Source organism: Drosophila bipectinata, chromosome 2R (assembly GCF_030179905.1).
Source record: "Drosophila bipectinata strain 14024-0381.07 chromosome 2R, DbipHiC1v2, whole genome shotgun sequence".
NCBI lineage: Eukaryota > Metazoa > Arthropoda > Insecta > Diptera > Drosophilidae > Drosophila > Drosophila bipectinata.
The window spans coordinates 10,054,226-10,079,806 of NC_091737.1; the positions used below are offsets into that span (position 1 = coordinate 10,054,226).

The window sequence follows — 25,581 nt, forward strand, 5'->3', positions numbered from 1 at the left end:
GCGATGGGTGAGGGCAAGTTATTGTCATGCAGAGACAAGATATTTACACAATTACTCGTCTCGGATACTGGGGATATTTTCACATACAGATTTTCCATTTTGAATTTACGTACAAAGCTAATTTATCATTTCGTTTCGTCCGGACCGACGAAACTGTAAAAACGGCGTGATGTTTTGTCCCGCTGAATGGCTGCCAATATTTTCCCGTCCGGCACCCCAAATGCATAAGTATTATAACCGCAAAATAAATAACAAATATAACAAACGACCCGACCGGCAATCGGAGCGGTCCAAACCTAAAGTCGAACTTAAAGCAGGAGACGGAGACCCCCGACCCCCGAACCGTCGATTGAAGCTGTCAACGGGTACGCACAATAAAAACCTTTTGTCCAACAACTGCGTGAGATACTTTCGACTGCATGGGATCGGCTGTAGATACACATATGTACCCTGGATAGTATTGGACATGGCCAAGTGCCTAATTATGTGGCCAAGTCAATTTGTTCAGCGTTCGACCCATTCCGACTCTGACTCTGACTCCTCATCCGACTCGTTGCCTCTTTTTGTTTGACTTTTCTCGCTGCGGGCAAACAATAAATGTTTTGTAGTGATTAAAAAGTAGTGTGAAATCGATTATACTTACTCACATTAACCAGACAGGGCCCCTAGCCAACAGCCCCTCAATCCCTGCCTGCTTCTCCTCCGGATTCCTCACTGGACCGGATACATCCGATAGTCGTCACTCGGTTCGGCCAAGTGTCAATATTTGACAGACTTTAGCGATACATGTTAATTCCTGTTAATCGTGGCCAGTCGGTTGTTTTGATCTCCAGACCATGGCATGATATTTGATATTGATAGAGTAGGTTTGGGTCTTACTAATATTTAATTTCTTGGACATTCAAAGGGGATTTTCGTATATAAATATCCGTCACTCTTATGTTAACCCGGTCTAACATTTGTTAACCGGAAGTGGTTTGGTTCTCCTTTTAAATTGAGCTGGACAGTTTCTTAGTATTCTAATATCATTTTAAGTAATATCTTAAGATTTATGTAATAAAACATGGCAATATTGTATTCATTATTTTTTATTTAAATTAAAAAACGCAGTTCTTGAGCTATTGCTTTCGCTCAGAAGAAGCACCAAATGCTATACCGTTTTTATTTATTTCTTTTGTTTTTAAATAAAAACCTTAAGAAATTTATATATTAATTATATCTTTTTTATATCTTAATTATATCTTTTATCTTTACTAATATCTTTACTACTAATTATCTTTACTATATCTTTACTAATATTTTTAAATAAAAAACCAAGCCTTGAAATTCATATTTGAAAAATCAACCTTTCCAAGCTATAAGAAAGGTTTATGTTCAGTTACATAGTTACATAATATGTATTTTTTTTAATACTGGCGGAAAAAACTTGTTGTTTGTTGAAAATATATAGTTCATATTGTTTAACTTTTCTAAGATTTGATTTATTTTATTATATTTTTTGTATAACTTTTGGTAAGATTCAAACATGTGGTGAATTATTTTTAAATTTACATGTAGAACATTAGTAAGATACGTGTAGAATTATATGGTACTGCTACCCAACGGTAGATGGCGCGATGTAATTCTTGAAGTAACTAAAACCTGTGGTCTGTTTTATATATAATTAAATAAGATAATAGTACTACACTTTTTTACTTAAAAACTAACAAATAGAAAGGTTATAACAAAAAAAAACTGTACTGCCAAGATATGGCCTTCACTGTGGCTCATATTGTCCTTCTATGCGGTTTCCCAATTTTTGAAGGGGAATCCCCAGAAAATTTGACGAAAAATCTCAAAAATAATTTCTTCCTAGATTTTTATGGTAATTCATAGAAAATCGATCTACAAATCGTTCAAGACACACCGCTTAAGAATCGGATAAATATTGGCCAAGTTATGGCCTTCACTGTGGCTCATATTGTCCTTCCATGCGGTTTCCCAATTTTTGAAGGGGATCCCCCAGAAAATTTTACAAAAAATCTCAAAAATAATTTCTTTCTAGATTTTGATGAGAATGAATAGAGAATCAATCTACAAATCGTATAAGACACACCGCTTGAGAATCGGATAAATATTGGCCAAATTATGGCCTTCACTGTGGCTCATATTGTCGTCCCATGCGGTTTCCATATTTTTGAAGGGAATCCCCCAAAAAAAAAAATCGAACAAATAATTTCGAGAATCGATCTTAAAATCTTTTTGGCGAAGATATAACCCTCGGGGGTTATGTGAGCTGTATATAGAGGCCCAATAAAAGAAAACGCCTGAATGCATTCATTTTCGAAAGACTTTCGCTGAAAAGTATGCCACACTTTTTATTATTTTTCGACTGAATATTATGTTTTTATAACGGTATCCAAGGTAGCGCCCATTTTTTCTGCTGTTGGCTGATAAAGAAGTATTGTTTATGAATTCCCATAAATTCTGTAAACACCATACAAGTATATGCAGTTTTTCGGTAGTCTGTTCATAGTCCATTATTTTTTGTCAATTGGTCTTATCGCGTAGGAAATACACCCCCAATAAATTGGTATCCAATAACTGATAACGCTCCCCGGCCTCTAATTTAGAGTGGATAAATAGAACCCCTAGAGCGAAGCCCTAAAACACCCACAAGCAATCGAACGCGATCGAATATAGAACCGATCATTGCGTCAATGTGTCGTTGGTATTTGGATATACAGTGCTTTATATAAATCCATATAGATAAAAAAAAACTTACTAGCATGCACTGCTAAAAACAATGGGTTAGTATAGGAATTCGGCGCAATTGAGGTGATCAATTAGAATTGTTGACCAAAAAATATACAAAAGAGATCACAGCCATTCATCATGACCTCCTGTCGCAATAGTTCAGCGTAAATCTGTAGAATCAAAACAAAAACTGAAATAAAAAACCGGCACAAGGGAGTGGAAAATTTTAGAACTCGACTAACCGGATACCATGCAGACACTATGTGATGGATGGCTAAAGTACCCTGGATGTCGGTACGATAAAGGTTTTCTATCATAAGGGAATTGGCAACAAAATAGCGCTACAAATATATATATTTACAAACGAATAAATGGAGGAAACTAAGGCACACGGCACACAGACTACACACTAGCGGCATTATCTAGATTGACGCGCATCGAATATACCCTCGACGTGATTGGGTATCGTGTATAATGGCACTTATGGTTTTTGCTGCCTCGCTTTTATAGCCTGCCTTTTGCGATATTTGATTTTGATGGGCGCTTCGCGGTTTGTTAAACGGCGACAGAGTTTACTCTCAGTCAATCGCAAAACGCATGCAGATACAGATACTCGTACTCGCTCCGCTTTGCTTCGATCCGTCAGATACATACTGTGTGCGTGTACTGTGTGAAGTTGTGCCCGGAATCCGATTCAGGAAAATTACCATTGCAAACGGGAAACACAATTTAAGCGACAACAAAAGCGTAGTTCGGGTCGTTAAAGTAAAAGTGCAAAGAAATGACAATGCAAACCAACACTGATCAACAAAAGCCGGGAAGCGAGGGAGTTGCAACGGGAGGTGGCCGAGGAGGAGCAGCCACTACAATGTCCACTAGTGTTAAACAAAAGTCCAAAAGGTGCGAAATAATTTGCTAATTATTACAAAATTTATTGCGTATAAAAACTATATTTGATTTGACACACTTTCGGTGCCACGTTGCGTATACGTCACGTGTGTGCACAAGTGTTTTGTTGTTGCGGCCGAAAAAAAAAACGAGAAAAAAATATATAAACAGAGAAACTGAAAACTGAAAAAGTGTATTTTTAACCAAATGAGTGAATAAATACAAATAAAAATTCAGAACCCAGCCGCAAGTGTCGTGGATTTGTTTATTTGCTTTGCATTTTTCGCAGCAAGTTTAACCAGTTTTAGAGTTTTTCAGTCAAAGACTCGAAACGGTTAACGAGAAACGCTAGACAAGAATGATGTGTCCATAAATCATGGGAGTCTGGCCTGGGGACCAAAAACCATGAATCGGATATAATGTATTAGCCGAAAGTGGATCGAACACTGTGTCACATGCGCGGGAGTTTTACGATTGCCGTTAGCAAATCGATAAAAATCTAGACATCCGTCGCCTTGCTTCGTGGCACTTCTTTGATTTTGATGCGGTTCCATTGAATTTATTTATTAATCTAGCTTGCCAAATTGCTTCTACCTCGATCGCTGGCATCATTGGTGTAGATAATTTATTATCAAACTTCAAATGAGATCCGCCGGCAGTCGGTCTATGCAAATCGCCAGTCTATCTGTGCGATGAGTGCATATGACCGTGCGCTTACGGTGCGCGTCATAACGCTAAGCATTCGGTGTCAAGTGATATGAATGTCAGGGGCACAAGGAAATCCACCGCCCAAGGCGTCATGGAAATCCAAATCGCGGCAAAGCTTTACGATATTGACGTTCCACTATACCGAGTGATAAATGTTATCTAAAGTGTGTTCAATAAAACGGTTCTTGGATGGCTCATTGGGTAAGTTTTGAAATCACAGCAACCTTGAAGGTAAGTGTTGAACAAAAAACATAAACAATAGCCGGTCTGGGGGCATCAGCTTTCTCTTTCTATTCATAGTTCGCTCTCTCTGTCTAGCTATCAAAAAGGGCGCGCCACTTGAAAGCAATTCAAGTGTTTTTGTTCTCAGATTACTTATAATCTAATTGATTATGGTTTATTTGACATGGATTTTGTCACATGGTGATTCAACTTTAATGACAGGCCACTAATTGATTTGGTAATTGAACAGAATGACTGGGGAATCTCATATTTAAAATAACGTACTAATGTGCGAAATCAACAAAGGTTGGGGATTAAAGGTTCTGTAATCGTTTACAACACAGTGCGTGACTTTTGACTTTCTAAATATAAACCTTAAAACTTTAATTCACACACGTGCGGTGCTTATTTTTTATTTTGCATAAACAATACACAGTATAAGAAATTAGAGGTGCTCATAATAAACCAAATTTTAGATTATTTTAGAAAATATATTTAATCATTTTAAAAATAAACACTAAATGAACTTAGGAGGGCAAATTAATTTAGTTTTGTTTAATTTTTTTTCTGTTTAACTATCAAGATCTTGTATTTAATTATACATACAATTTTGATGAGTAACACAGTTATTATTTAAAAACTTTTGTTTAAAATGAATGAATACGTTGAAGCGTTTCCGGCAATTTTATTTTGGTTAGCAGATAATTTTGTTTTAATTTTTATTACGAAAACATGCGATTATTTTTTATGATTAAATATTTAGGCAAAGAGGACAAACACGGAAACATTTTTCATGTTTATTAAATATATAATATAAACACTGACATTAGATCGTTTCGTTAAATTAAATCCTTTTTTTTTAAATCAATTGTTAAACGAATATTTTTGTTTTTAATTTTTTTGTACCGATATTTTTGGTGAATTAGTAGCTTTTGTGAGTTTTTCCCTAATTTTAAGATCACAAAACTATATTTGATAGTTGGCTTAAGCTCCTACATAGTAACTAGATCTGTGTTATCCATTTTTAGCCATCCCAACTTATTAGTGGCCCCATGATTTAAAGCTAAGCTAATATTTGCGCGCAAAAATTGTGGCTATCGCTATCAGAAAGCTCGCATCACTGGCGTAAACAAGCACACAGCGCCAGCTTCGACAGCGCTGCCAACTGCGCTGTCAACTGCGCTGTCAACTGCGCTGCCTAGTGCCAAGATAAGCACTAAACTTCCAGAGCCGACTGAACTGCTTGCCGCTTTTGACGGCAGCGCTGCGGCTGCCAACAAGAAGCAGCGCTGCTTGATAGTAGCAATAACAATAATACGCCGTGGTGTACGCTGCGCTGCCGGCGTTCAGTCGAATTGGAAGTCGATCGCGGCGCGTATTTTAGCTCCAGGCGCTTTTTTCACTCAATAGCCAACAAACGATCGACCACGACGCAGGTTAGTCTCGACTCTGGTCTTGCCACTGCGCCAGTGCGTATACGTGATTTTTGAGTGCCCATTTCTGCAGTAGTGTGTGTTGTGTGTATGTGGTTTTTAATTAATTAGCAAACTTGTCTTAAAAATTCATTAAAAAGAAAAAAAGTAAAGACACTTGGATACTGAAATTTTCTCCATATAAATGGGTTGCAGTGCGTTGACTGATCACAAATGTTTTTTGCATATCGCGTTTTAAATTTTTTGACCAAATTTATTACAAATTTATACAAACGATTTTTAAATAAAAACAAAAAATTGTGAGTGTCTGTGCGTGTGCGTGTAAATGTTAATTTTATTCAAATATTAAACATTGTCTGGGTCTGGGTTTGGGCTTTCGAGGCATTTATCTTGCCTAACTTTCCATTTCAGTGGGAGACTTATCTAGAATTCTGTAGGGGTCCCAGTCCCAGTCCCAGTCGCAGTCCCGGTCTCAGTCCCGGTCTTGGGTGTCTATATCCCCCATAAAAAAATATATAGTGACTGGCTTTCCACTACCTGAGCGCCACTGGGCTGCCTTTGAATAGTGATCGCTGATCAAACAAGCTCGGAACAATCGAAAACACCTAAGCACATTGCTTGCCCATTAATTAATATCGCTGTTGATTTTTTTATCGACTGCCGCATTATTGACTTATAATTATGTGCATTATTTAGCATTTGAGTGCCTCGATGCACCTGATTATAGCCTCTGGGGCAAGGTGGTGCGGCACGTGGTAAGCAACGATCCCACGATTGCACAACGGCGTAATTAGTTGGATAAAAAATTATAATTAAGCTTTAGCCTTAGCCACGATGGCTGTTTATTTACCATAATAATATTCCTGATCTTCAATTTCTCCGTTTGACATTCATTTAACACTTGTGCTGCAATACTTGCTCTACCTCGAGATGTTTATTTTTAAAAAGTGTGCCAGTCTTTTTTGGTTTTCGTTTTTTTTTTTGGAAAATATTTCCATTGTATGTGCGCATACATTTGTCCAAATGTTCTACTTTAGCTTTTAGCTTTCTTAAACAGCCACAAAATGCCTTCTTTTTGTATTGTTTTTGGTCTTTTTTTTATACTAATTAGACCGAGGCTCGTGCGGGCAGTCTTATCAGAATTATCATTGAAAAATAAGTATGGCAAGTCGATTGGCGGGGTCACTCGATTCAATAAAATATATAGAAAGGCCTGATAAGTAAACAAACGACAACATTCCACGTAAGTTCTAGCGGATCAGACGATTTTGCATAGCGCCAACGTAAAACTTAAATTGATCATTTTGTGATACTTTGGAAGCCCATGGGTTAGGTTCGGAGCACTCGAAAATGGCTATGTACACATGCCAAAGCAATTCTTGTTTGAATTTTTATCTGAGTACTCCCACAATGAGAAAACAAAACCAACAAAACCTTAAAAACCATACATACTTTTTGTTTTTGGTATCTTGAAGGTTAAATATTCCGATAAACGTTTTGGTTTTGTAGTTTTTTTCCTCTTTGGGACTTGAGATCAGCTAAGCGCACATTCTGTGAATGGAAACTAACGAAATCCAGATTTTATATAATCTGACACATGAATTTGATTATGATGTGCCAAAATCAAAATTGATAAATCAATCGACTGACAAATCGCGTGCCCCAGCTATGTATTAGCAACTCTATTAAACGGATTTTGTTACTAATTATAACGTCATCATATGATCTGATATACACGGAACAATTTCCGCAGGCTCTGGCTCAGTTAAAGGCTGGGCCAAAATAGTATGCTAATTGTATTTAACTAATCCAGTTTGGGATCCAACACCACAAGCAGCAAATAACCCTGTGACTTTTCACAGTTGGTTGATGTCATTCAATCCCACACGAAAACCAACAATCTTGTTATATTTGTGCTTGGCAAACCGTAACAAAAATGTGGCTGCCACAAGGAAATGATGTGATTAAGTTAGTTACTCTTGGCACTCTTGATAAGGCCGGGCTCTATTTCGATCTGCGCTGTGCAAAGGTTATCAAGACAAGTCTCAGGCTGTCATTGAGCAAAGTTTAGTTTCGGAATTCTTTGCACACTCTCCTGTTGCATAATTCATGGGCTGGCTTTGGTGTCACTCACTCCTTATCGCCGCTGCACACTTTGGATTATCAGATGAGCTGCATATACACACTTGAACAATAGAAACTGTTAAAAATAGCCAAAGGAATGGGCACTCGAACGGCACATTTTGATTAGAAAACACATCGAACCATAAATTAACGGGAGGAATACTTAGCCTAGGTCAATGTTGAATGGAATAATTTCCAGTTTACTGATAACACTAAAGAGCACCCTCCTGTCTGAAGCCGGCTCATCTAATTATTAACAAAGTGTCTGATCTGGAATGGGCAAATAATTACAAACCTTTCCACCCAATTAATATGAACAATCAGGTTTCAAGTGGGCCAACCTCGTGTCCACTGATAAGTTCCAAATATGACGAACCTTCAGGTGTCTAAGCACCTGACTGTACTGTGTTCTTTTAGATCAGAAACTTATCATAAAAATTAAAAAATAAAAAGCTATTTGGACAGTAGCAGGAAATATTTCTATTATTTAATCTAATTTAATCCCAGACTTTTTTTTACAAAAACATGAATACTTGGAGTACTTTGTCTGAGTACTTCATTTTAAAGTGCTGTCTTGTTAGTGAGATAATCGTGTGAGCCAAAAATTCCATAAATATTGTGACAAAAACCTGTCTGGGCGCCACACTTTATTATATCGTGATCCACGCGACTTGCTTCTAGAACCTCTACTTTTGAATCTTGTATTTTTTGGGGGACGGGCCTTAATCACTGGCCATATACCATACACACCTATAAATTACTTGGCAGAAAGACCATGCACATTGCTTATTTATTTTTCTGAAAGTTGGCGGGGTACAATGCCTTCAACCTAGTTGCGCAATGGATCGTAGCCTACTTGCCTGATAAGCACCAAAGATAAGAACTTAAAAATATATATTATAAGGAATATATAGTATAAATGGAGGCTGGCATGAAACAAGATCAAAAAGTGGGATCTAAAACTTCCGGCTGGAGCATAATTACCAATCCAGATGGCAACAGTCGGCTATCGGTATGCGATATAAAGGGGGGAAAAAAATCCAATAAAACTATGATATTTGTAGACTCACTTCAATCATTATCGGACTTTTGGAATTGCCATAAATGCGGGGCAATGTCAAAAGTCTGACGAGTAAATCCGATTTGAGTTGGCCCAATTATAGGCAAATTAAGCCAGTACAGACACCTCCAATCCCAATTTCCCATCATTGAGTATTTGCCGAGTTGTTCTTATCAGCTTGGCTGACACACAGTGGGCTTTGGTTTATGGTTTTTTGGGTGCCACAAAATTTTAGGGCTAGTCGGCAAATAAAAAAATCACTTCTTAAGCAGGCCAGGTTCACGTATCAGACTTATCGACAGCGATTGATTAACGGGGTTCTTCAAGTCAACAGGTTTTTTTTTTCCTACTTTACGATGAACTTCTGGCTAAACTTTTATGGCTGATAACTCGGCTTCTTAGTCATAATTAACCTTTAATAGCCAACCAAGTGATAAGCAAGCTCTTACCAGAAGCTTTTTTCAAAAAGCTGAATGAGAAACTGGAGCGATCAAAGCTTTTATAAAAGCTCACAGTCCTGCAGGTAACTCTAATCAAAAGCTAAAGCTACTCGCAGAAAAGCTTCACTGAGGACCCTACGGAGATATCACTTATCACTCTGCTAATTAACAGTGCCAACTTCCGGCGCTGAGATACTACGGCTTATATGCCCATTAACACTCCCCGACACGTTCTGCCACTTAGACAAAAAATGTAAATAAATAATCACAATAAAGAGCTATCATCATCAATTAGGGCCGCCGGGCACTGGGTGGTATTGAATATTCGAAAATCGTGGCCCATGCACCTCACCCATGGGTGATACGTGATCCTTCTGGGCATTTGGAAAATATCATGCCATATTTTAAAAATATCATCTTTTATTCCGTGCTTTGGGGCGAGCAGGTGGTAATTAAATTATTGACATTCAGATTCAGAGAAGCGGATCAAATCGGTGTGATTTATTTTTAACATTTTCGGATCCATCGCGTGTTTATTGTTTTGACTTTTGGTCTCTTTGACAATTTTTTTGATGCCAAAACGTGTCGCTCTCTCTCCGTCCTGGCCAACTGTCAATGACTTGGTCAAACATTATCTTCTTGGCCAAAGGCCAAAACGTTTTGGCTTTGATTTGTCTCTAGAGGGCGGTCAAACAGGGGCTAGTAATGGACCTCGGCCGACCTCAAACACCATAAAGAAATTGATAAATAATTAGTAAACTACACCAAAGATCTCTTGGGTTATCTATGGCTCTTCTAAGCTTACACAATAGTTGTGCTTATTTTGAAATATTTTTTTATTATTGCCATTGAGCTGCCGCTCCAATTATTAATTGAGACATTTAATAATACAAATTGCGTGCAATTTGATCGACAGTTGGACCGAGAATTGCCGTGATTTGTTGTTTGCCACATTGCGTAGCACAAATAGCACGCAATGCAACTGGAAGCCGTGATTGCAATTGCAACAATTCAGCTCGCAATTGAATGGGGCTCGGCCGTGGTAATTGATAGGCGGTGGGTTTATTATCAATCGCTTCAAAGAGTTTCAATTGCCAGGTTTCATGTCACGCATTCGCACATCATGGCAATGATCCACAATAATCACAATTATAATTACAATATATCATCGTAAAAAAAAAAACAATAAAAAACAAAGAAACCTATGCCCCTCCCAGATTTAAATCTTTTATCAAGTCATTTCAGATGATCTGTTACTTTTACTTTGTACAGTTTATTAACTATATCTCATACTATATCTTATTGAGGTGTTGAGAGCGGGAGAGAGCATCGCTCCAGAGATTATGGCCAATAAAGAGACAAAATAGCCAAGAGAGCCGCGAACGAGCGCTAAGATGCTTATCAATTCTGGACACTTGACTTTTTTATGCTCGCCCCCCAGTAGGATTTGCTAATTTCTGTTTTTTATGTGTGTCTGTGTGTTACTCTCTCGGGGGCTAAAAATGGGCTTTTGATTTACGCAATATTATATAGATATAGATATAAATATTTGTCTATGGCTACTCCAACGCCTCAGATTGACATTGACTGTCCTGCTAGTCGCTCAGTTTATTTTTCAAATATTTTCTAGCGGTCGGTAAAGGAGAAAGGTTCTGAAAAAAAAATATACAAAGTATTTATAACATAAAACAGATATTTAAGATTGTAGAAAACGTAGAAAAGTGTTAAAAATGAGTGAAACATTTAGAAAAAGGTAAATATTTAACAAAAGAAAAGAACAAAAAGATACGAACAAAAAGATACGAACGAAGAACAAAAAGATAAGAACAAAAGATACAAAAAATAAGTTTAAAAGAGTTCTTGAAAATCTGTGCCTAATCTAAAAAATTGGATTAACAATTTTTGGGAATCTATAAAAAAAAAATTTTCAAGTGGGTGGCCTCCTCCCTGTTAAGAACGACAAAGAGTGCTTCTATGGCCATTCTTGGATTTATTTTTATTTCCTGATTATATACAATAATAATGATTGACATAGAAGTCATGGAAGTACCTTTCATCTAGGTATGATAGTGGTATACACTTAGTACACCCATGCCAGTAACACGCACAATAATCGAACTACTTCAGTCTACTTCTGTTAATCAGGAAGTGTGCATCGTCTGCTCGGTGGCTCATCAATTGTATTGAGTCTCTATCCAATATTAGAAAAGCACAAAGAATCACAATCTGGTTGTCAATGTCTAATTAATTGTATACGGTCTCGACAATGTTAGAAAAGCTCCATAATCAGGAAGTTCAAAAAATCGATGGTATGGAACAAGAATTTCAAGGGGTGAATCCAACACAAGGGATGGAAACCTTAGCTGGAAGTTTTCTGGCCGTAGACTCATCTGTTCCTGAAGGAGGAGAGAACCACACGAGGTATAGAAAAGAAAACAAACAACTTATAATTTTATGCCAAAAGCAGAGTAGTAAGCTAAAATACAAATTGAAAAGCTTAAAGAATCTAAAGATACAAGATATGATTGATGAGTTGTATAACCTTTGCGTGTACGATTGAGACTGCGAGAGCTTGAAAGAGAGAGAAAGGGGTGGTGGTTGGTTGTGTATTTGAATATTTTTGGACAAATATCTAACTTCCTTTGCGCCCTCTTTCAGTTGCTGTAAGGTACTCAAAATGAAGGGATCGACGCTGGACAAAATCTGTGCCTTTCTGGGCGAACTCATCGGCACCGGAATCCTTGTCTTCCTGGGCTGTATCGGTTGCGTCAGCTCGCCTCTGTTTGCCAACAGCCATCTGCAGATTATCCTGAATTTCGGTTTCGCCGTCTTGATTGCCATCCAGTGCATTGGATGTGTTTCCGGTGCCCATATCAATCCTGCCGTGACTGTGGCTGCCTTAATCTACGACATGATCACCTTGAAGATGGCCCTGGTCTACTTTGTGGCCCAGTTGCTGGGTGCATTTATTGGCTACGGACTCCTCAAGCTGCTCTTACCTGCTAATGTAATTGATGTTGGAAATGGTCTTTGTGTGACCAAACCCCACGTGGACGTTACTGTTACCCAGGCCTTTGGAATCGAGTTTGTCATCACCTCCATTCTGATTCTGGTGTGCTGCGGTGTCTGGGATCCTCGCAATGCCAAATTCCACGACTCTGTGCCCATTCGTTTTGGCCTGGCAGTTGCCGGTTTGGCTTGTGCTGCTGTAAGTTCATAGATACATAGTATCCGCTTGAAGTACTACTATATATTTGTTTTTAGGGTCCCTTCACTGGCGCCAGCATGAACCCTGCCAGGTCCTTTGCCCCCGCCCTCTGGAACACTCACTTCGAACACAACTGGATCTATTGGATTGCTCCCTTGACCTCCGCCGCCATCACCGCCTACGCCTACAAGATCGTCCTCCGTCGTGAGGTCGTCCAGGCGGAGACGTCCGCCGATGAGAAGCTGCGGGAGATCCACTAATAACCACCAAAGACATTGCTGTAGGCAAAACACACACAAAGCCTTAACTAATTTACATTTAAGCTAAGATGCCGAATTTTATACTAAATGCATTCATTTTACGATACTAAATATGATTAAGTTCTGCCTTAATTGCTTTCAAATAAAGTACATCGAGATTTATAAAATATTTAAAGATGTTTTATTATATGACAATCTATACTAGTTTGTTTAAAATTTAAAACAGTTCGATTGTCACATGGACAATCCACAAGACAACCATATTACGTCGTCAAAGTTGTTGGAAATATTTTGGCGTTGTAGACCTAAGCCCCCCCTAACAAAAAATTGTACAATATCATTCTTTAATACATAGATATATCATTATATTAATTTCGATTTACTTTAGAATTATTGTATTCGGACCACACCCACTAAAAAGTGTTATCAGTCTGGTGGCTATGATTGGGAGACCCCTTCTAATTCCCCCCTGACACAACCAACTATAGATGGTATACATATTGTATCGAATTATAGTATATTATGGTATTTGGAGTAGACCTATGGACTCGGGGTTTTGTGTATGAAAATATGAAATTCGTGGAAAAACGCATACAAGGGGCTGCCTGCTTATGAAATTCCAGGCTTATTGGCACACGAATCAGGCCAGAACTGGCTAAGAAACTGTGTTGTCCAAGTCTCGGCGACGATAAAAATCTAAGGTGATAAGATTGAGCACAAATCGGCAGTGGCGCTACTTATCAGACCGATAATTACGGCTGAGCAAAGCCCCCCGAAAAATGCCTATTGATGAATTGATCTATCCTAAATGGGTGGACGGGGGCTGCTCATAAAATCTGCAGACGATAATTAGCATTAAGGTTTTATAATTGATATTGATTGATTGCCAGCAATTTGGTGTCTGCTTTTTTGGTTTTCGCATGGGTGGGTGGGTCACTTGCCCAGCTGCCAGATAATTGGGTGGCAGTAGTTCCTTGTTCCCGGAACAGCACAGTTCGGTCATTATGGCACAACAAAAGTCCAAGGAGTCCCAGTTCGATTCCGAATCCTCCGAAAGGTGGCAATTGAGCCCGAAGAGGAGGATAGCCATTGCCTCGTTCTTTGGCGAACTAATGGCCACTGCGATGTTCGTATTCATCGCCTGCATGGGCTGTGTCCAAACCCCACTTCTGAGCAATACCCATTTCCAGAGTGGTCTGACCTTCGGCCTGGCCATCCTCATAGCCATCCAATGCTTTGGCATGGTGTCCGGTGCCCATCTCAATCCGGCCGTCACCTTGGCTGCCTGGATTTGCGGATTCATTGGCTGGGCAAAGGCCTTGGCCTATTTCGTGGCCCAGGCCCTGGGTGCTCTCATTGGCTATGGCCTACTGGTAGCTGTCCTGCCCCAGAATGCCATCAAAGGTGTGGATAATCCGGCCGGAGTTTGTGTCACCGTCCTGGCCACTGGAATCAACGAAGTTCAGGGCGTGTTCATCGAGTTCCTCATCACCTGTTGTCTAGTGATGGTGGCCTGTTCTTTGTGGGATCCTCGAAACAGCAAGTTTCAGGACTCGGTTCCCATGAGATTCGGTCTGGCCGTATCCTGTTTGATCCTAACAGCGGTTAGTTAAACCACTTTTCCAAAAGGGATCTTCAATACTGAAATAATCTCTTCCTTTATAGGGTCTTTTTACGGGCGCCAGTATGAATCCCACTCGGTCTTTGGGTCCAGCGGTTTGGAATAATTCTTGGTCAAGTCATTGGATATATTGGGTGGGTCCTTTGCTGGCAGGAGCAGTCACCTCCCTGGTCTATAAGTACGCCTTTCAGGGAGAGGAAGTAATAGAGTTGGAAAATTCTAATGCCAAAATACGAATGATTGGAGAGGTTGTAGTGCAATAAGTATATGGTTTTGTTAATAAGTTTTTATTGTTAATTTTCTTTAAGTTTTAATAAAAGAATCTGAAATATTAAATATAGAAAACTACTAACTACATTGTAGCATACATTTGGGATGAAACTTTTGGGGGCTCGCATTCGTTCTTTTTTGTTTTTGACTTGCAATAAATAAACAATACCTATTGATCAAGAATTTGATTAAAAAATCTTTAAATTCCTCAAATGCTGATAACTCACACAGCTGAAATAATTTGTTGAGGGCGCTTTTGAATAAATCTTTCTGACGTAAAACACTTTCTTATAAGCAAGCCACTCGAATAAGGCTTAAATCATATCAATCGAATGGTTTATGGCAACAGACTTATCAGTCAGGCGTCAACCCTCTAGGTTGTCTCCGACTTGGACTAGACTAACGACCATAAAATATATGTATGCTACTTGTAAAAAAAAAGGCCCCACGCACTTGACTCAAGTGAATGGAACCGTACACCCGAAAAGAGGTTCGGCAAAAAAAAACTTAAGTAAATACTAGGTATACTTCTATATAGGACGTGGTGCTCTGATAACCGACTTGAGGTGATTAGAAGCTCTGATAATTCCAGTATGAGATTGCCGGCGATTAAGAGGCCAGGCAATAGAGTTAGCAATTCGTACCTGGAGTGCACTCCAGTCCCATTTGAACCACGTTCCCGTTTAGTTTATTCGTCATTGAAATCTCTCACGATCGGAACAAATGGCCACAACTACGAGGTGACTGAATGGAAAAATATTATCTATTTAATAATATAAATTTTGAAGTGATGAAATAAAAATTACTATATATTTTATGGCACAATTCTTAACAATTACTGAAGTGTATTAAATAAAATATTACGATTTTTTGCAGTCGCTCATCCTGCTGGCTCCTTCAGCGACGCCAGTTGGACAATATCTCCATAGTGTTCGCCGAAATGATTGCCACGGCCATGCTGATGTTCCTGGGCTGCATGGGCTGTGTCCAGAATGCCGTGATTATCAACTCCAACTTCCAGGGATCCCTCAATTTCGGGTTCGTAGTCCTCATCTGTATCCAGTGCTTTGGTTGCGTGTGCGGAGCTCACCTGAATCCGGCTGTTACCTTGGCCCAGTATATCTACAACATGATCTCGCTGCCCATGGCTTTGGCCTACTTTGTGGCCCAAATGGTGGGGGCTTTCATCGGCTATGGGTTACTGAAAGCGGTTCTGCCGGACAGTGCTATCTATAGTTCCGACACGCCGAATGGTGTTTGTATTACGGCCCTCAATAGCACTCTGACCAGCTGGCAGGGAGTGACCGTTGAGTTCCTGATCACCTGCGTCCTAATTGCCATTTGCTGTGGCGTCTGGGATCCCAGAAATGCCAAAAATACCGACTCGGTGGCTGTGCGTTTTGGACTGGCTATCTCCTGTCTTTCCCTAACGGCGGTAAGTGTTTTTGAAACTTTTCTCTAAGTTATACCTTTAAAATGTTAATTTTTTCCCTCTCAGGGCCAACTAACTGGAGCAAGCATGAACCCTGCCAGGTCCTTCGCTCCTGCCGTTTGGAATGGAGCCTGGGAGAATCACTGGATCTACTGGGTGGGTCCTATGGCTGGGGCATTAGTATCCTCCCTAATCTACAAGTACGTCTTCCGGTCTCGGGAGGCTGACGATCTCGAGAACGAGGAGACCACATTATCCACAAAACGAAACTCTGAGGCAGACCTCGCATAGAATTAAGAAGCCCACCACTCCCTCCACCTTAAGACCTTAAGACAAGTTTATCGTTTAAGTTGCATGCGGTTTAGTATTTAAGTTGCAAAAAATAAAAGCATAAAAAGTACAATCTACTACTGGCGTCTACATCAATAACCTACTGTAACTGCCATGGACTTATCTGGGAGCGAGATTATTTTAATGCCCCTGCGGCGGAATGCTGCTTATCGGTTATTATTTAATGGTGGATATACACTTGATCAAATAAACCAAACTCAGTAGCTCACATTTATAGAGCCAATGAGATGCTCACGTTTATTGCCACACTTTCTGGGAGATTACACGGTACGACTACATAGCCTTATAATGGAAGCGACAGCGGGGATTTGGGTCTTCCAAGAGTTTGCAGCGTGGCGTAAGCCCATTTCGCCAGAGGAAGGGAACCACAATGGCGGCCACCAGCTGGCCAATTATTTGCATCAATATCTTATCGGGATGGCCTTCAAAAATCGCCGGTATTAGAGTCTTGGTTGGATTCATAAACGCACCGGTTAATTGTCCCTTAAATGAACAAAATTTTAAAAAATTCAATAACTAAAGAGTCAACTTACCCCGGCGAAACCGCAGGCAGCAACCAGAACACCCATACGTATGCTGACCGAATCCAGGAAGCGACCATTTCGCATATCCCAAACAGCGCACCAGCCCAGGAGTAGAGTAGCGGTCAGGAATGACTCAATGGCTACAATTTGAAGGGAGGAGAGGCTGCTCAACGGTTCGACTAAACAAACTGCCGGCTTATTATTATCCAAGATCTCTTTCGGCAGCATAGAGAGCAGCATGAAATAGCCAAAGAATCCTCCAGCCGTCTGGCATATCACATACACGAACATCGTCTCGGAGGCAATGTAGCCCATGAAGTAGCATGAGATTGTGACGCAAGGATTGGCATGGGCTCCAGATACGAAGCCAAAAACGTGCAAGATCACCGTTGTAGCCAGTCCATAATTTATACTAATTTAAAATATAGTACATATATTTAAAATAGTACTTAATTTTATGGAATATAATTACCTGCTCCAAAAGGAACCGCCATTTGCCTTGCTCACCGCATCACCCATGCAACCCAGGAGCATCAATAAGGTCGTGGCACTAAACTCACTCAAAACTCGTATAAAGGCTAACCGGTTCCAAGTCATATTTATCTAATATTCTAAACTCCTAACCTTGATGTGGATGTACTTCACGAACAATTTTATATAAATTTAAAATTATAAAAGATATTAAATGCAATTTTGTGCCTTGTCTGTGCTGTGTTTTCGATCACCTTCTACTAAATTATGAACTACATTTACCAAACATTTTATGAAATGGATTATTGACTTAAAGACTTAGGCTTGCTTAGATTCACACAAATTAATAAAGCCTTTTTCAAGGCCTTGAACAGAAAACCAAAGTAGGCAATTCGAAGTCTATCAATTTTGTGATCAAAATTCTTAAAATTTTAACTTTTGGTAATCGTAATGTTTCGGAGGACTTTAAAATTGATATGTAGCCAAAATTCTATGTCCAGCTCTATTTTTAGGTATGTTTTGATTTCGAAATTGCTTCAATGACAAATATATTGTAAATGTTACAGAAAAAAGGGTAACTTTGACAAAATTGACAAAGGTGGAGATCTTTCTAAAATTGCCGGAGAAACAGCCGGTGTGGATGCATATCATGTTGTACGTTAATTTTTTGAAACAAACTAAGCACTATTTTTATCATTTATGAATTATGGTAATCCATCAAGAAAATCCTTCAAGTTAACAAGGGAAAAGAGGCAAAAATTTTGGAATTGACTGCACAAATCGAGGCTCTTCAAATGAAAATCAAGTCTCTGGAAAAAGCTAAGTCCGCGGAGGCCCGGGCCGCTGCAGCGGAACTACAGGTTATTCTCAAGGATCTTAAAAAGGCTCTCCGAGAATTGAGAATGAGAAATTAATAAAATAAAAAGAATAAAAATATAATCAAAATAAAACCATTTTACATTTGTTTTACATACATTTGACTTTATTTACATGCGTTAACAGTGTGTCCACAGTACGTATACGTGATAAGCGCAAAATTTTCATAGCATACTTAGTGGCTTAATAAAAATTCCCAAAATAACAAAGAAAATGTCTAGCTGCGGCTGATGTTAAGGAATATTTGTGTTTCCTTTCATCAAAATTCAAAATTATTCAAAATCATTTTGGAAGCCCGGTTTTTAGCACGTTTACAAAAATACAACATACTCTGAAAACCCGATAAAATTCCTAAAAAATTAAAATTTTCGTTATAGTTCAAATTTAACCAATTTTTATCGCAAATATGAGCCGGATAATTCGCAGTATTTTGGATCACTTCAGAGGTCCTATAATTCGGTATGTATTTTAAGAATTAAATGCATATTACGGACTTAAATTAAAAGAAAACTATTAGGCGTTATCTAGTTCTATTTCCCGAATATAGTAAAATTCGAAACGAACTGAAGCTGGAGGAATTGCGATGGGTAATGTTCTATATGATTTATAAAAAAACAAAATATATATAATTTTATTAACAGGAACGTGGAATAATGGACGACAGATCGAGGGAACTTAACACTAAACAAAAGCGTGTTGAATATATGCTGACCGATTTGACGCGTTGTATTAGGGGCATGGAGTTCGATTTAAAGGTAAACCCTGACCTCGAGAAGAAGCAGAAAAAAAGCGAAACAGCCGAGGAGGAGCAACAGACGTCGGGGAGCAGTCAAGTGAATTCTGCCCCAGCCGGCGATAAGAAATCACCCAAAGTCGGTGGTTTCAGTGACTAGAAAAAATTCCCCCCAAGTGCTTCCCAGCCAGACTGCGCGGCAGGTGCTCGGCTATATAAAGCCCCATTCCGCCGGAGATGAAATGTCAGACAACGTCACCCATTGCAAAGATGAAGTTCTACGGAATCGCCTGCCTGCTATTGGCCATTTTCGGTTGCCTTTTCGCCACCAGCTTGGCCTCACCATCCCGTCACAGTGGACCAGCACCCACGATCTACAACCCGCCACCACCGCGCCCAGCGCCTCGTCCTTTCTACTACGATTCGCCGATCCCGAGGCTACCGAATCAACCTAGAACCATGTACGCTTAGTTTAGTTGAACAAAAAAAAAATAATAGGAAGTCGGTGTTTTTCAAGTCTTATCAATATTAGAAAACAAAACAAAACAAAAACAAATTAGCTGTATATGCTTTGAAAATTAAAATTTATTGTAAGCCGTTTGGAACAAGAGTTTATAAAAAATGTTTGAAAAAAATGGAATAAAATAAATCAAATATAATTTTAATTTCCTGTCAAGCTGTACTGTAGGCATGAGAAGGAATGGTTTCTCTTAGCCTGTCTTTATCTTGACAAAAATAGTTCCTAATTTGTTTAGAAAAAAAATTGTAGTTTTCTTTATTTCGGAAATGTTGTCGATGACCAGTTTGCTTTCTCAGCCACAGTTTTCTCATTTAACAGCCACATGGAGTTATTTTAGAACTATTATCTCTGCCAGTCGACTCCCGAAGTCGAATTTCTCTAAGCTAAGTCCTTCAAACCGTAAAGGTTCTTACACTTTAAGACCGCTTTTCCTTCGAAGAGATAGAAATATTTCGTTGGGAAACAAGCTAAAGTAAGTATAATTCAAATGAGTTAAGAGTAATGAAATATAAAAATATTTGAAAACCATAGCGATAAATTCTCAGAAAAAGGCCGAGGCGATGAGCTCAATTACTTCCTCAAGCTGGTAAGTAAATCCCTGCTCAAAAAAAAGAATAAAATAGTATTTTCGAAATAGGCTAGAGAACAGCTCTCAAAAATGAGGGCTGATCGTATTAGCGAAATCTCCCAGGATATCGAACATTTGAATGAGGAGATCAATAAATTGGAGAAAAACAGCAACGAAAAATCAAAGGAGTTGAGAGACAAGCTCTTACAGGATATCCAAGATCTGAAAGGACTGCTGGAACAATTCAAAAAAAGCCTCGAACATGACAAGGAGGGCAAGTAAAAGCTGTCATTTTTCAGGCTGGAATATTGGATTTCAAAATTTTTAGTTTGCCTCGTGGCTCGAAAACAAACAGTTTTTCGTAAACAAAATTATACAATTTTTTTTTTTGGAATTTGGTAAAATTCTTAGCTAAATTTTTTATAACACCGTCCTAACAGAACGAGTAAAATGATTTCAGTCGTTGGTCATAATATAATGCGATTATGCCGTCCGAAAATATATTTGATTGCCCAGCTCAATCAAATGAAGTCTCCATTTAGCCCAATGCCCTCTTCAAGAAACATATCGAAACATCTATATGAACGGGGCAAGGCTGAGGAAAATGTTCACTTTCTGAAACTGGTAAGTCTTTTGAAAATCAATTCTTAAGGTTGCTGATTCGATTTTTTGTAGCAAAGAGAACAGCTGAAGGTTCTTCGCCAGAAGATTCTGGACCAAAAGAAATTGGTGACCTCGAAGATCAGCCAGGTGGATGAGAAGATATCATCTTTGGAGAAATCCGAAGAACAAAATAAGCAGATCAAATAAGCATTTCAAACAGAATGGGCAAGAGTCCTATGACTCGATTTTTGACAATAAAGTGTGGCAAATTCTCTTTTTTTTCATATATTTTTTATTTAAAATAATTTGTATCTTTCATTTACACGCTTTACAAAGAAGCCTTCTGCGACAAACCCAACGGGTGGTTTCTTATACGTAAAGTGTACATATTTCATAATGGTACATGGTAACAATTTGTTTTGCAGCGCAAATGGAAAATAAAACGTTAAAATGAACTTTCATTTAATATGGCATTGAAACAAACATATATATTTTTCAGAGGGTTCATATATCATATCAACATAGTCTATACAAAGATAAAAATAAATACAAGTACAAGTACAAATAAAAATCAGAGACAGCTGCCGATTGTAATGCTGCATATATAGTAATAATATATATATATATTGTGGTGTATATATCGATCAAATTAACTTAAGGACTATTAAAAATATTCATTTGTGCTTTCTTATTTCTTCTTTTTTTTACCATACCCTGAGGTATGCTTGAATCAAGTTAGTGGTATAGCAGAGTCAAAAAACATAAGTACAATACATTTGTGGTAGTTGAGCAACTTGGAGAGTGATTTCCGTACAAACTAAAAACTAGAAACTAACTAAACTTGACTTGACTTGGTCAAGTGCTGGTTAGGCCAGAAGAGAGTGTGCAAGTGTGTGTTTCTGTATGTGTCTGTATCTGTGTGAGGTAGGCTGAATGGGCTTTAGTTTATGGCATACTTCCGAGCGCCCCCTGCTCCTCTCTGTGAATAAATGTGAGTCGGGTGGATTCGCTTCTAGCTTTTCATTTTAAATACTGATCATCAAAATGCCAGGAATGTTGTGTAGCATACAACTCGGTGTCACGGTGTCTCGGTGTCTCTGTGTCTGGTGTGTGTGTGTCTGTTGGTATTCTTTCGGTGAATCCTGCTTTCAACTTAATACTACAACTATGGGCTAAACTATAGCCGATCTGCCTGCGAACATGGCGTAGGAGATGGATTTGTTCTTGTAATTTTTTTGTTTGTTCTATAAACTAATGTAACACGAAACATGATAGTGGCTGTATGGGTGCTGCACTGCCTCCTAACTGGGCAGCCGCTTGCTGGCCAGCTCCTGCAGCTTCTGCAGCGCCAGCGTCTTGTTGATCTCCACCAAGTCGCGACTGTGCTTGGCCGCCTGCAACTGCACCTCCAGGATCTTCATGCGCATCATGTGCTCCTTGCTCTGCATTTCCATGAACATGCGCAGTTCAAAGTTGTTCTGGCTGCTGCTGCTATTGTTGCTGTTGCTAGCTACCACGGCGGCTCCATTGCTGCTGGTACTGGCGGCACTGGATCGCTCCAAAGCCTGGCAATCTGATGAATTTGGCAGCGTTGCTGCTGCCAGTGATTGTGGCTGATCCTCGCTACCCAAGACACTGCCACTGCTGGTGCGCTGCCTTTTGGCCAGTGGCTTCATGACATCATCGTCCTCCTCGTTATTGTTGTTGTTGTTGCCGTGCTGATGCTGCAGTGCAGCAGCCTGGTGATGCTGCTGGATGGCGGCAGCGGCCGCAGCTGCTGCAGTCGGAAACTGGCCGGTACGCAGGGCATTGAGGGCCTCCAGCGTGGCGGATATGTTGTTCACACTGAAGTTGCCACCAAAGCAGGACATGTCAGCTCCGCCGGCCATATAGCCTCCGCTGCCACTGGCGTCCAGGGCAGACACGGCGGTGGAAACTGTGGCGGGACTCTCGGCCTCGAGGATGCCGTTCCGGCTGTGATTCGGCGACACACTCAACCGCTCGCCACTGCCTCCATGGATGTCGCTCTGGTTCAGGTGGTGGTTGTTGAAGGTCTCGTTGAAGGTCTCATTGGTCTCCTCCTCCTTGATGTCCACATCGCACAGTTCTTGAGGTGGTGTGCGGCTGCTGCTCGAAAAAAAGGAGTTAAGTTAGTCTTAGATATCTTGATAGTCTTAAATTTCTAACTTACTCATCCATGTCGTGCTCATCGCCATTGAATTTGTAGTCCTCGCGATATTCGAAGCCCTCCTCCAGAGCCAAGGGTATCTTGGAGTAGTCAATACCATCCAGGGCCTCTGATTTGCAGGCCTTCTTGGCCTCCTGCATGAAATCCCAGACCTCGAAGGTAAAAGGCGACGGCTTCTTGCGATCTGCTACCTCGGCTCCGAACCTGGCCAAGCGGTTGTTATAGTCCAGGATCTCATTACGAGTGCAGGCTAAATTAAATAAATATATCATTAGATTATTGTGTTGGTAGAAGTCTTTTGAGAACCCACCTTTCATGCGCCGCCACTGCTCCTTGAGGCGATTGCAAGTGCGATCTGTTCCGAACTGATTGGAAAACTTTTGATGTATGATCTTCCAGGCCTTGTTCTTCACGGCAGTCAGTCCGGCGTCCAGACGCTTGTTCTCTATGATTCGCATATCCTTACGGCACAAGTCTAGCAGATACTTCTTCTCCTGATGATTCCAGTTCTGGGTGCGTTCTCGTTTCTTGTACATGTTCATCGACGGACTGTTCATGTACTGTGTCATTTCTGCGAAGGCGGATATATCGAATTTAGAATGGCACAGATAGGGGGAAAAAAAAGAGAGATCGATTTGCTAAACATACCTGTCTTCAAGTCGACGCCCTCCAGCAAGTTGTGATTGGAATTTTGCCAGTTGGCGGCGATCTTCATAAAAGCCTCCAGATCGTTGGCCGTATACTGTTTGTTGACCTGTAAATGAAGCAAAAATTGAAATAAATTGATAATTTTGAGAATCGCAATGCGAAAGCTTAGTGATTAGTCCGAAAATTACAGGTAAATCTGACTTATAAGCCCCACATCGGATGTCAGGCACTTGAGCATGCAAATCTTGTGCCACATTCCCAACCATACGAAAGTGCTTTTTGGAGACGTACTCGAAAATTCAATGAACCTGATGATGAATTCATAAAAAATCGAACACAATCACAAAGCTAACTTTGCTGTTGTATTTCCATATACTTCAGCCAGATCAATTAAATACAAAGTCAATAAAAAAAAAAAACAAAAGGATTTCGAGCTCCTTACTCCTTTTGTTTTCATTGGAATTATTCCTGGATGATATCTGACTTTGACATGAATGCCACTGCTATGGATGTTGATGTCGATGTCGATGTCGGATGCTGATATAGCTATAGGATGCAGTCACATTAATTGATTTTCAATTAGCAGACAGGCGGACAGATGAGCTGGCCGAGAGGGGTGTGAGCAAAGCAAATGCTTCCAGGCCCTCTCCATAAGAAATGAATATGATTTCGAACAATCGAACAGAAAATGAGTGCCATGAAACGCGTTTTAATTTATAAGCTAAAAACAACCAGCCAGCCAGCTGCCGACATTTTGTTTCAGAAAGTGTCTAAGTATAAGTATTGGTGTTTGAGTGAGACAATCAAGAGCCATATTGACAGCCAATTATATTAAATCAAGTCCGATACCAAAGAAACATGCTCTACAATCGGGTTTTTTAATGAATCTGTTTGAGGGAAATACCCAAGAATAAAATTTTAACTTAAAACATTATCTCCCCGAATGGGATACTCAACTGTACTTTCGATTCTCCCCCCTAAAAATAATATAAACTCTTTCATTGATCGCTCGTTTCCCCCAATCTACACAATCGTCAATCTTAAGTACGTTTTATTGTGCTTTATTTTATTTCAATTTCAATTTTGTTCACTCGCTCGATGGAGGCTCCTCCTCTCCACCCGACGACTACCAAAAACACCCACAAGTCTTGGGTGTAGAAACTGCGCCATGTGTTCAATATTTATACCGTATCTGATTTACAATTTATATATGTGTATATATAGTACATACATAAAGATAAATACACACATGTATTTACATTCGTATTTATCGCATTCGTTAAAAAAATGTCTATGGCAGTCAAAGGAAACTTAGTCATTGGCGAATGGATGTGGCGCGTGCGCTTATTATTATTTTTTGTTCACACTCTTCCTATTTATTTTGATGCGAAAATGTAGACACATTCATATTTATTAACAAACAATTAATTATTGAGGTAATGTTTAAATTTTAGTCATGACTTGACTTCTCTTCTGAGACTCCACAAAACCAAACAGAATTGGGAATGGCGGAGAATCATTCATTTAAATTCGAGTCGAGTCCGGGTTATTTGAAAAGGGTGGGGCTCTACGACCAAGTTAGTCAAAGATGAAGTTTTCTTCAAAGCTTGTCTCTAAAGGGAAGTGGGGAATAAGGATCTCCCATGAAATGCAAATGAAACCAAGCCAAATGACGCACATCATATATTGTTTTTCTG

General features: G+C 39.5%; 9 protein-coding genes across 13 annotated transcripts in view; 7 read left to right on the forward strand and 2 right to left on the reverse strand.

Annotated features, from left to right (window-relative positions):
• The first annotated feature begins 3,308 nt into the window (after nt 1-3,308).
• Eglp2 (Entomoglyceroporin 2) lies at nt 3,309-18,261 on the forward strand. 2 transcript variants are annotated; one of them, XM_017252631.3, is made up of 3 exons: nt 3,309-3,636; nt 15,847-16,405; nt 16,469-18,261. In XM_017252631.3, the coding sequence occupies exons 1-3, from the start codon at nt 3,518-3,520 to the stop codon at nt 16,691-16,693; spliced, it is 903 nt and encodes a 300-aa protein (XP_017108120.2). In that variant the 5' UTR covers nt 3,309-3,517; the 3' UTR covers nt 16,694-18,261. The 2 variants fall into 2 exon arrangements, with proteins under 2 accessions (XP_017108120.2, XP_017108121.2); XM_017252632.3 differs by lacking the exon at nt 3,309-3,636 and adding an exon at nt 15,297-15,710 and having other exon boundaries at nt 16,469-18,260.
• On the forward strand, nt 5,882-13,248 carry Eglp4 (Entomoglyceroporin 4). Its single transcript, XM_017252635.3, has 3 exons — nt 5,882-5,990; nt 12,270-12,819; nt 12,876-13,248. Exons 2-3 carry the CDS (start codon nt 12,289-12,291, stop codon nt 13,077-13,079), a joined length of 735 nt encoding a protein of 244 aa, XP_017108124.1. The 5' UTR covers nt 5,882-5,990; nt 12,270-12,288; the 3' UTR covers nt 13,080-13,248.
• Eglp3 (Entomoglyceroporin 3) lies at nt 13,859-14,963 on the forward strand. The gene is made up of 2 exons (XM_017252633.3): nt 13,859-14,683; nt 14,745-14,963. The coding sequence occupies exons 1-2, from the start codon at nt 14,084-14,086 to the stop codon at nt 14,961-14,963; spliced, it is 819 nt and encodes a 272-aa protein (XP_017108122.2). The 5' UTR covers nt 13,859-14,083.
• Nucleotides 16,959-18,119, reverse strand: Eglp1 (Entomoglyceroporin 1). Its single transcript, XM_017252634.3, has 3 exons — nt 17,750-18,119; nt 17,287-17,689; nt 16,959-17,236 (listed from the first exon to the last, which is right to left on the reverse strand). The coding sequence occupies exons 1-3, from the start codon at nt 17,872-17,874 to the stop codon at nt 17,027-17,029; spliced, it is 738 nt and encodes a 245-aa protein (XP_017108123.2). The 5' UTR covers nt 17,875-18,119; the 3' UTR covers nt 16,959-17,026.
• On the forward strand, nt 18,100-18,687 carry LOC108132998 (uncharacterized). Its single transcript, XM_017252638.3, has 3 exons — nt 18,100-18,260; nt 18,315-18,402; nt 18,471-18,687. The coding sequence occupies exons 1-3, from the start codon at nt 18,199-18,201 to the stop codon at nt 18,660-18,662; spliced, it is 342 nt and encodes a 113-aa protein (XP_017108127.1). The 5' UTR covers nt 18,100-18,198; the 3' UTR covers nt 18,663-18,687.
• Nucleotides 18,688-18,850: 163 nt separating this feature from the next.
• On the forward strand, nt 18,851-20,022 carry LOC108132997 (uncharacterized). The gene is made up of 3 exons (XM_017252637.3): nt 18,851-19,083; nt 19,142-19,211; nt 19,266-20,022. Exons 1-3 carry the CDS (start codon nt 19,031-19,033, stop codon nt 19,515-19,517), a joined length of 375 nt encoding a protein of 124 aa, XP_017108126.2. The 5' UTR covers nt 18,851-19,030; the 3' UTR covers nt 19,518-20,022.
• A 114-nt stretch (nt 20,023-20,136) lies between these two features.
• LOC108132995 (uncharacterized protein PF3D7_1120000) lies at nt 20,137-21,353 on the forward strand. The gene is made up of 4 exons (XM_017252636.3): nt 20,137-20,349; nt 20,409-20,463; nt 20,515-21,069; nt 21,121-21,353. Exons 1-3 carry the CDS (start codon nt 20,144-20,146, stop codon nt 20,725-20,727), a joined length of 474 nt encoding a protein of 157 aa, XP_017108125.2. The 5' UTR covers nt 20,137-20,143; the 3' UTR covers nt 20,728-21,069; nt 21,121-21,353.
• On the forward strand, nt 20,896-21,353 carry LOC108132999 (uncharacterized). The gene is made up of 2 exons (XM_017252641.3): nt 20,896-21,069; nt 21,121-21,353. Exons 1-2 carry the CDS (start codon nt 20,896-20,898, stop codon nt 21,253-21,255), a joined length of 309 nt encoding a protein of 102 aa, XP_017108130.2. The 3' UTR covers nt 21,256-21,353.
• A 151-nt stretch (nt 21,354-21,504) lies between these two features.
• Nucleotides 21,505-25,581, reverse strand: part of apt (apontic) — a 34,820-nt gene continuing 30,743 nt past the window's right edge. For 3 of the 4 annotated variants that reach the window (XM_017252629.3, XM_070277885.1, XM_017252630.3), the window contains exons 2-5: nt 23,885-23,990; nt 23,547-23,807; nt 23,240-23,486; nt 21,505-23,175 (exon numbers count right to left, since the gene is read on the reverse strand). In XM_017252629.3, the coding sequence (XP_017108118.2) occupies nt 22,350-23,175; nt 23,240-23,486; nt 23,547-23,807; nt 23,885-23,990 (1,440 nt within the window). In that variant the 3' untranslated portion in view covers nt 21,505-22,349. Of the gene's footprint in view, nt 23,176-23,239; nt 23,487-23,546; nt 23,808-23,884; nt 23,991-24,072; nt 24,215-25,581 lie in introns of those variants that run through there. The other variant, XM_070277884.1, reaches the window with a different exon arrangement.

What these genes read in the sequence shown, in the direction of transcription:
- LOC108132995 (XM_017252636.3), top strand. Translation starts at nt 20,144, where the DNA reads ATGTTGTCGATGACCAGTTTGCTTTCTCAGCCACAGTTTTCTCATTTA. An exon ending in TCGTTGGGAAACAAGCTAAA is followed by an intron (nt 20,350 to 20,408) that starts GTAAGTATAATT and finishes TGAAAACCATAG; the next exon opens with CGATAAATTCTCAGAAAAAG. An exon ending in TCAATTACTTCCTCAAGCTG is followed by an intron (nt 20,464 to 20,514) that starts GTAAGTAAATCC and finishes TTTTCGAAATAG; the next exon opens with GCTAGAGAACAGCTCTCAAA.
- Eglp1 (XM_017252634.3), bottom strand. Translation starts at nt 17,874, where the DNA reads ATGACTTGGAACCGGTTAGCCTTTATACGAGTTTTGAGTGAGTTTAGT. An exon ending in GGCGGTTCCTTTTGGAGCAG is followed by an intron (nt 17,690 to 17,749) that starts GTAATTATATTC and finishes ATTTTAAATTAG; the next exon opens with TATAAATTATGGACTGGCTA. An exon ending in CTGCCTGCGGTTTCGCCGGG is followed by an intron (nt 17,237 to 17,286) that starts GTAAGTTGACTC and finishes TGTTCATTTAAG; the next exon opens with GGACAATTAACCGGTGCGTT.
- LOC108132997 (XM_017252637.3), top strand. Translation starts at nt 19,031, where the DNA reads ATGAGCCGGATAATTCGCAGTATTTTGGATCACTTCAGAGGTCCTATA. An exon ending in TTCAGAGGTCCTATAATTCG is followed by an intron (nt 19,084 to 19,141) that starts GTATGTATTTTA and finishes GAAAACTATTAG; the next exon opens with GCGTTATCTAGTTCTATTTC. An exon ending in AGCTGGAGGAATTGCGATGG is followed by an intron (nt 19,212 to 19,265) that starts GTAATGTTCTAT and finishes TTTTATTAACAG; the next exon opens with GAACGTGGAATAATGGACGA.
- LOC108132999 (XM_017252641.3), top strand. Translation starts at nt 20,896, where the DNA reads ATGATTTCAGTCGTTGGTCATAATATAATGCGATTATGCCGTCCGAAA. An exon ending in ATGTTCACTTTCTGAAACTG is followed by an intron (nt 21,070 to 21,120) that starts GTAAGTCTTTTG and finishes GATTTTTTGTAG; the next exon opens with CAAAGAGAACAGCTGAAGGT.
- LOC108132998 (XM_017252638.3), top strand. Translation starts at nt 18,199, where the DNA reads ATGTTTCGGAGGACTTTAAAATTGATATGTAGCCAAAATTCTATGTCC. An exon ending in ATGTCCAGCTCTATTTTTAG is followed by an intron (nt 18,261 to 18,314) that starts GTATGTTTTGAT and finishes TAAATGTTACAG; the next exon opens with AAAAAAGGGTAACTTTGACA. An exon ending in GTGTGGATGCATATCATGTT is followed by an intron (nt 18,403 to 18,470) that starts GTACGTTAATTT and finishes TAATCCATCAAG; the next exon opens with AAAATCCTTCAAGTTAACAA.
- Eglp4 (XM_017252635.3), top strand. Translation starts at nt 12,289, where the DNA reads ATGAAGGGATCGACGCTGGACAAAATCTGTGCCTTTCTGGGCGAACTC. An exon ending in CCGGTTTGGCTTGTGCTGCT is followed by an intron (nt 12,820 to 12,875) that starts GTAAGTTCATAG and finishes ATTTGTTTTTAG; the next exon opens with GGTCCCTTCACTGGCGCCAG.
- Eglp3 (XM_017252633.3), top strand. Translation starts at nt 14,084, where the DNA reads ATGGCACAACAAAAGTCCAAGGAGTCCCAGTTCGATTCCGAATCCTCC. An exon ending in CCTGTTTGATCCTAACAGCG is followed by an intron (nt 14,684 to 14,744) that starts GTTAGTTAAACC and finishes CTTCCTTTATAG; the next exon opens with GGTCTTTTTACGGGCGCCAG.
- Eglp2 (XM_017252631.3), top strand. Translation starts at nt 3,518, where the DNA reads ATGACAATGCAAACCAACACTGATCAACAAAAGCCGGGAAGCGAGGGA. An exon ending in GTTAAACAAAAGTCCAAAAG is followed by an intron (nt 3,637 to 15,846) that starts GTGCGAAATAAT and finishes GATTTTTTGCAG; the next exon opens with TCGCTCATCCTGCTGGCTCC. An exon ending in CCTGTCTTTCCCTAACGGCG is followed by an intron (nt 16,406 to 16,468) that starts GTAAGTGTTTTT and finishes TTTCCCTCTCAG; the next exon opens with GGCCAACTAACTGGAGCAAG.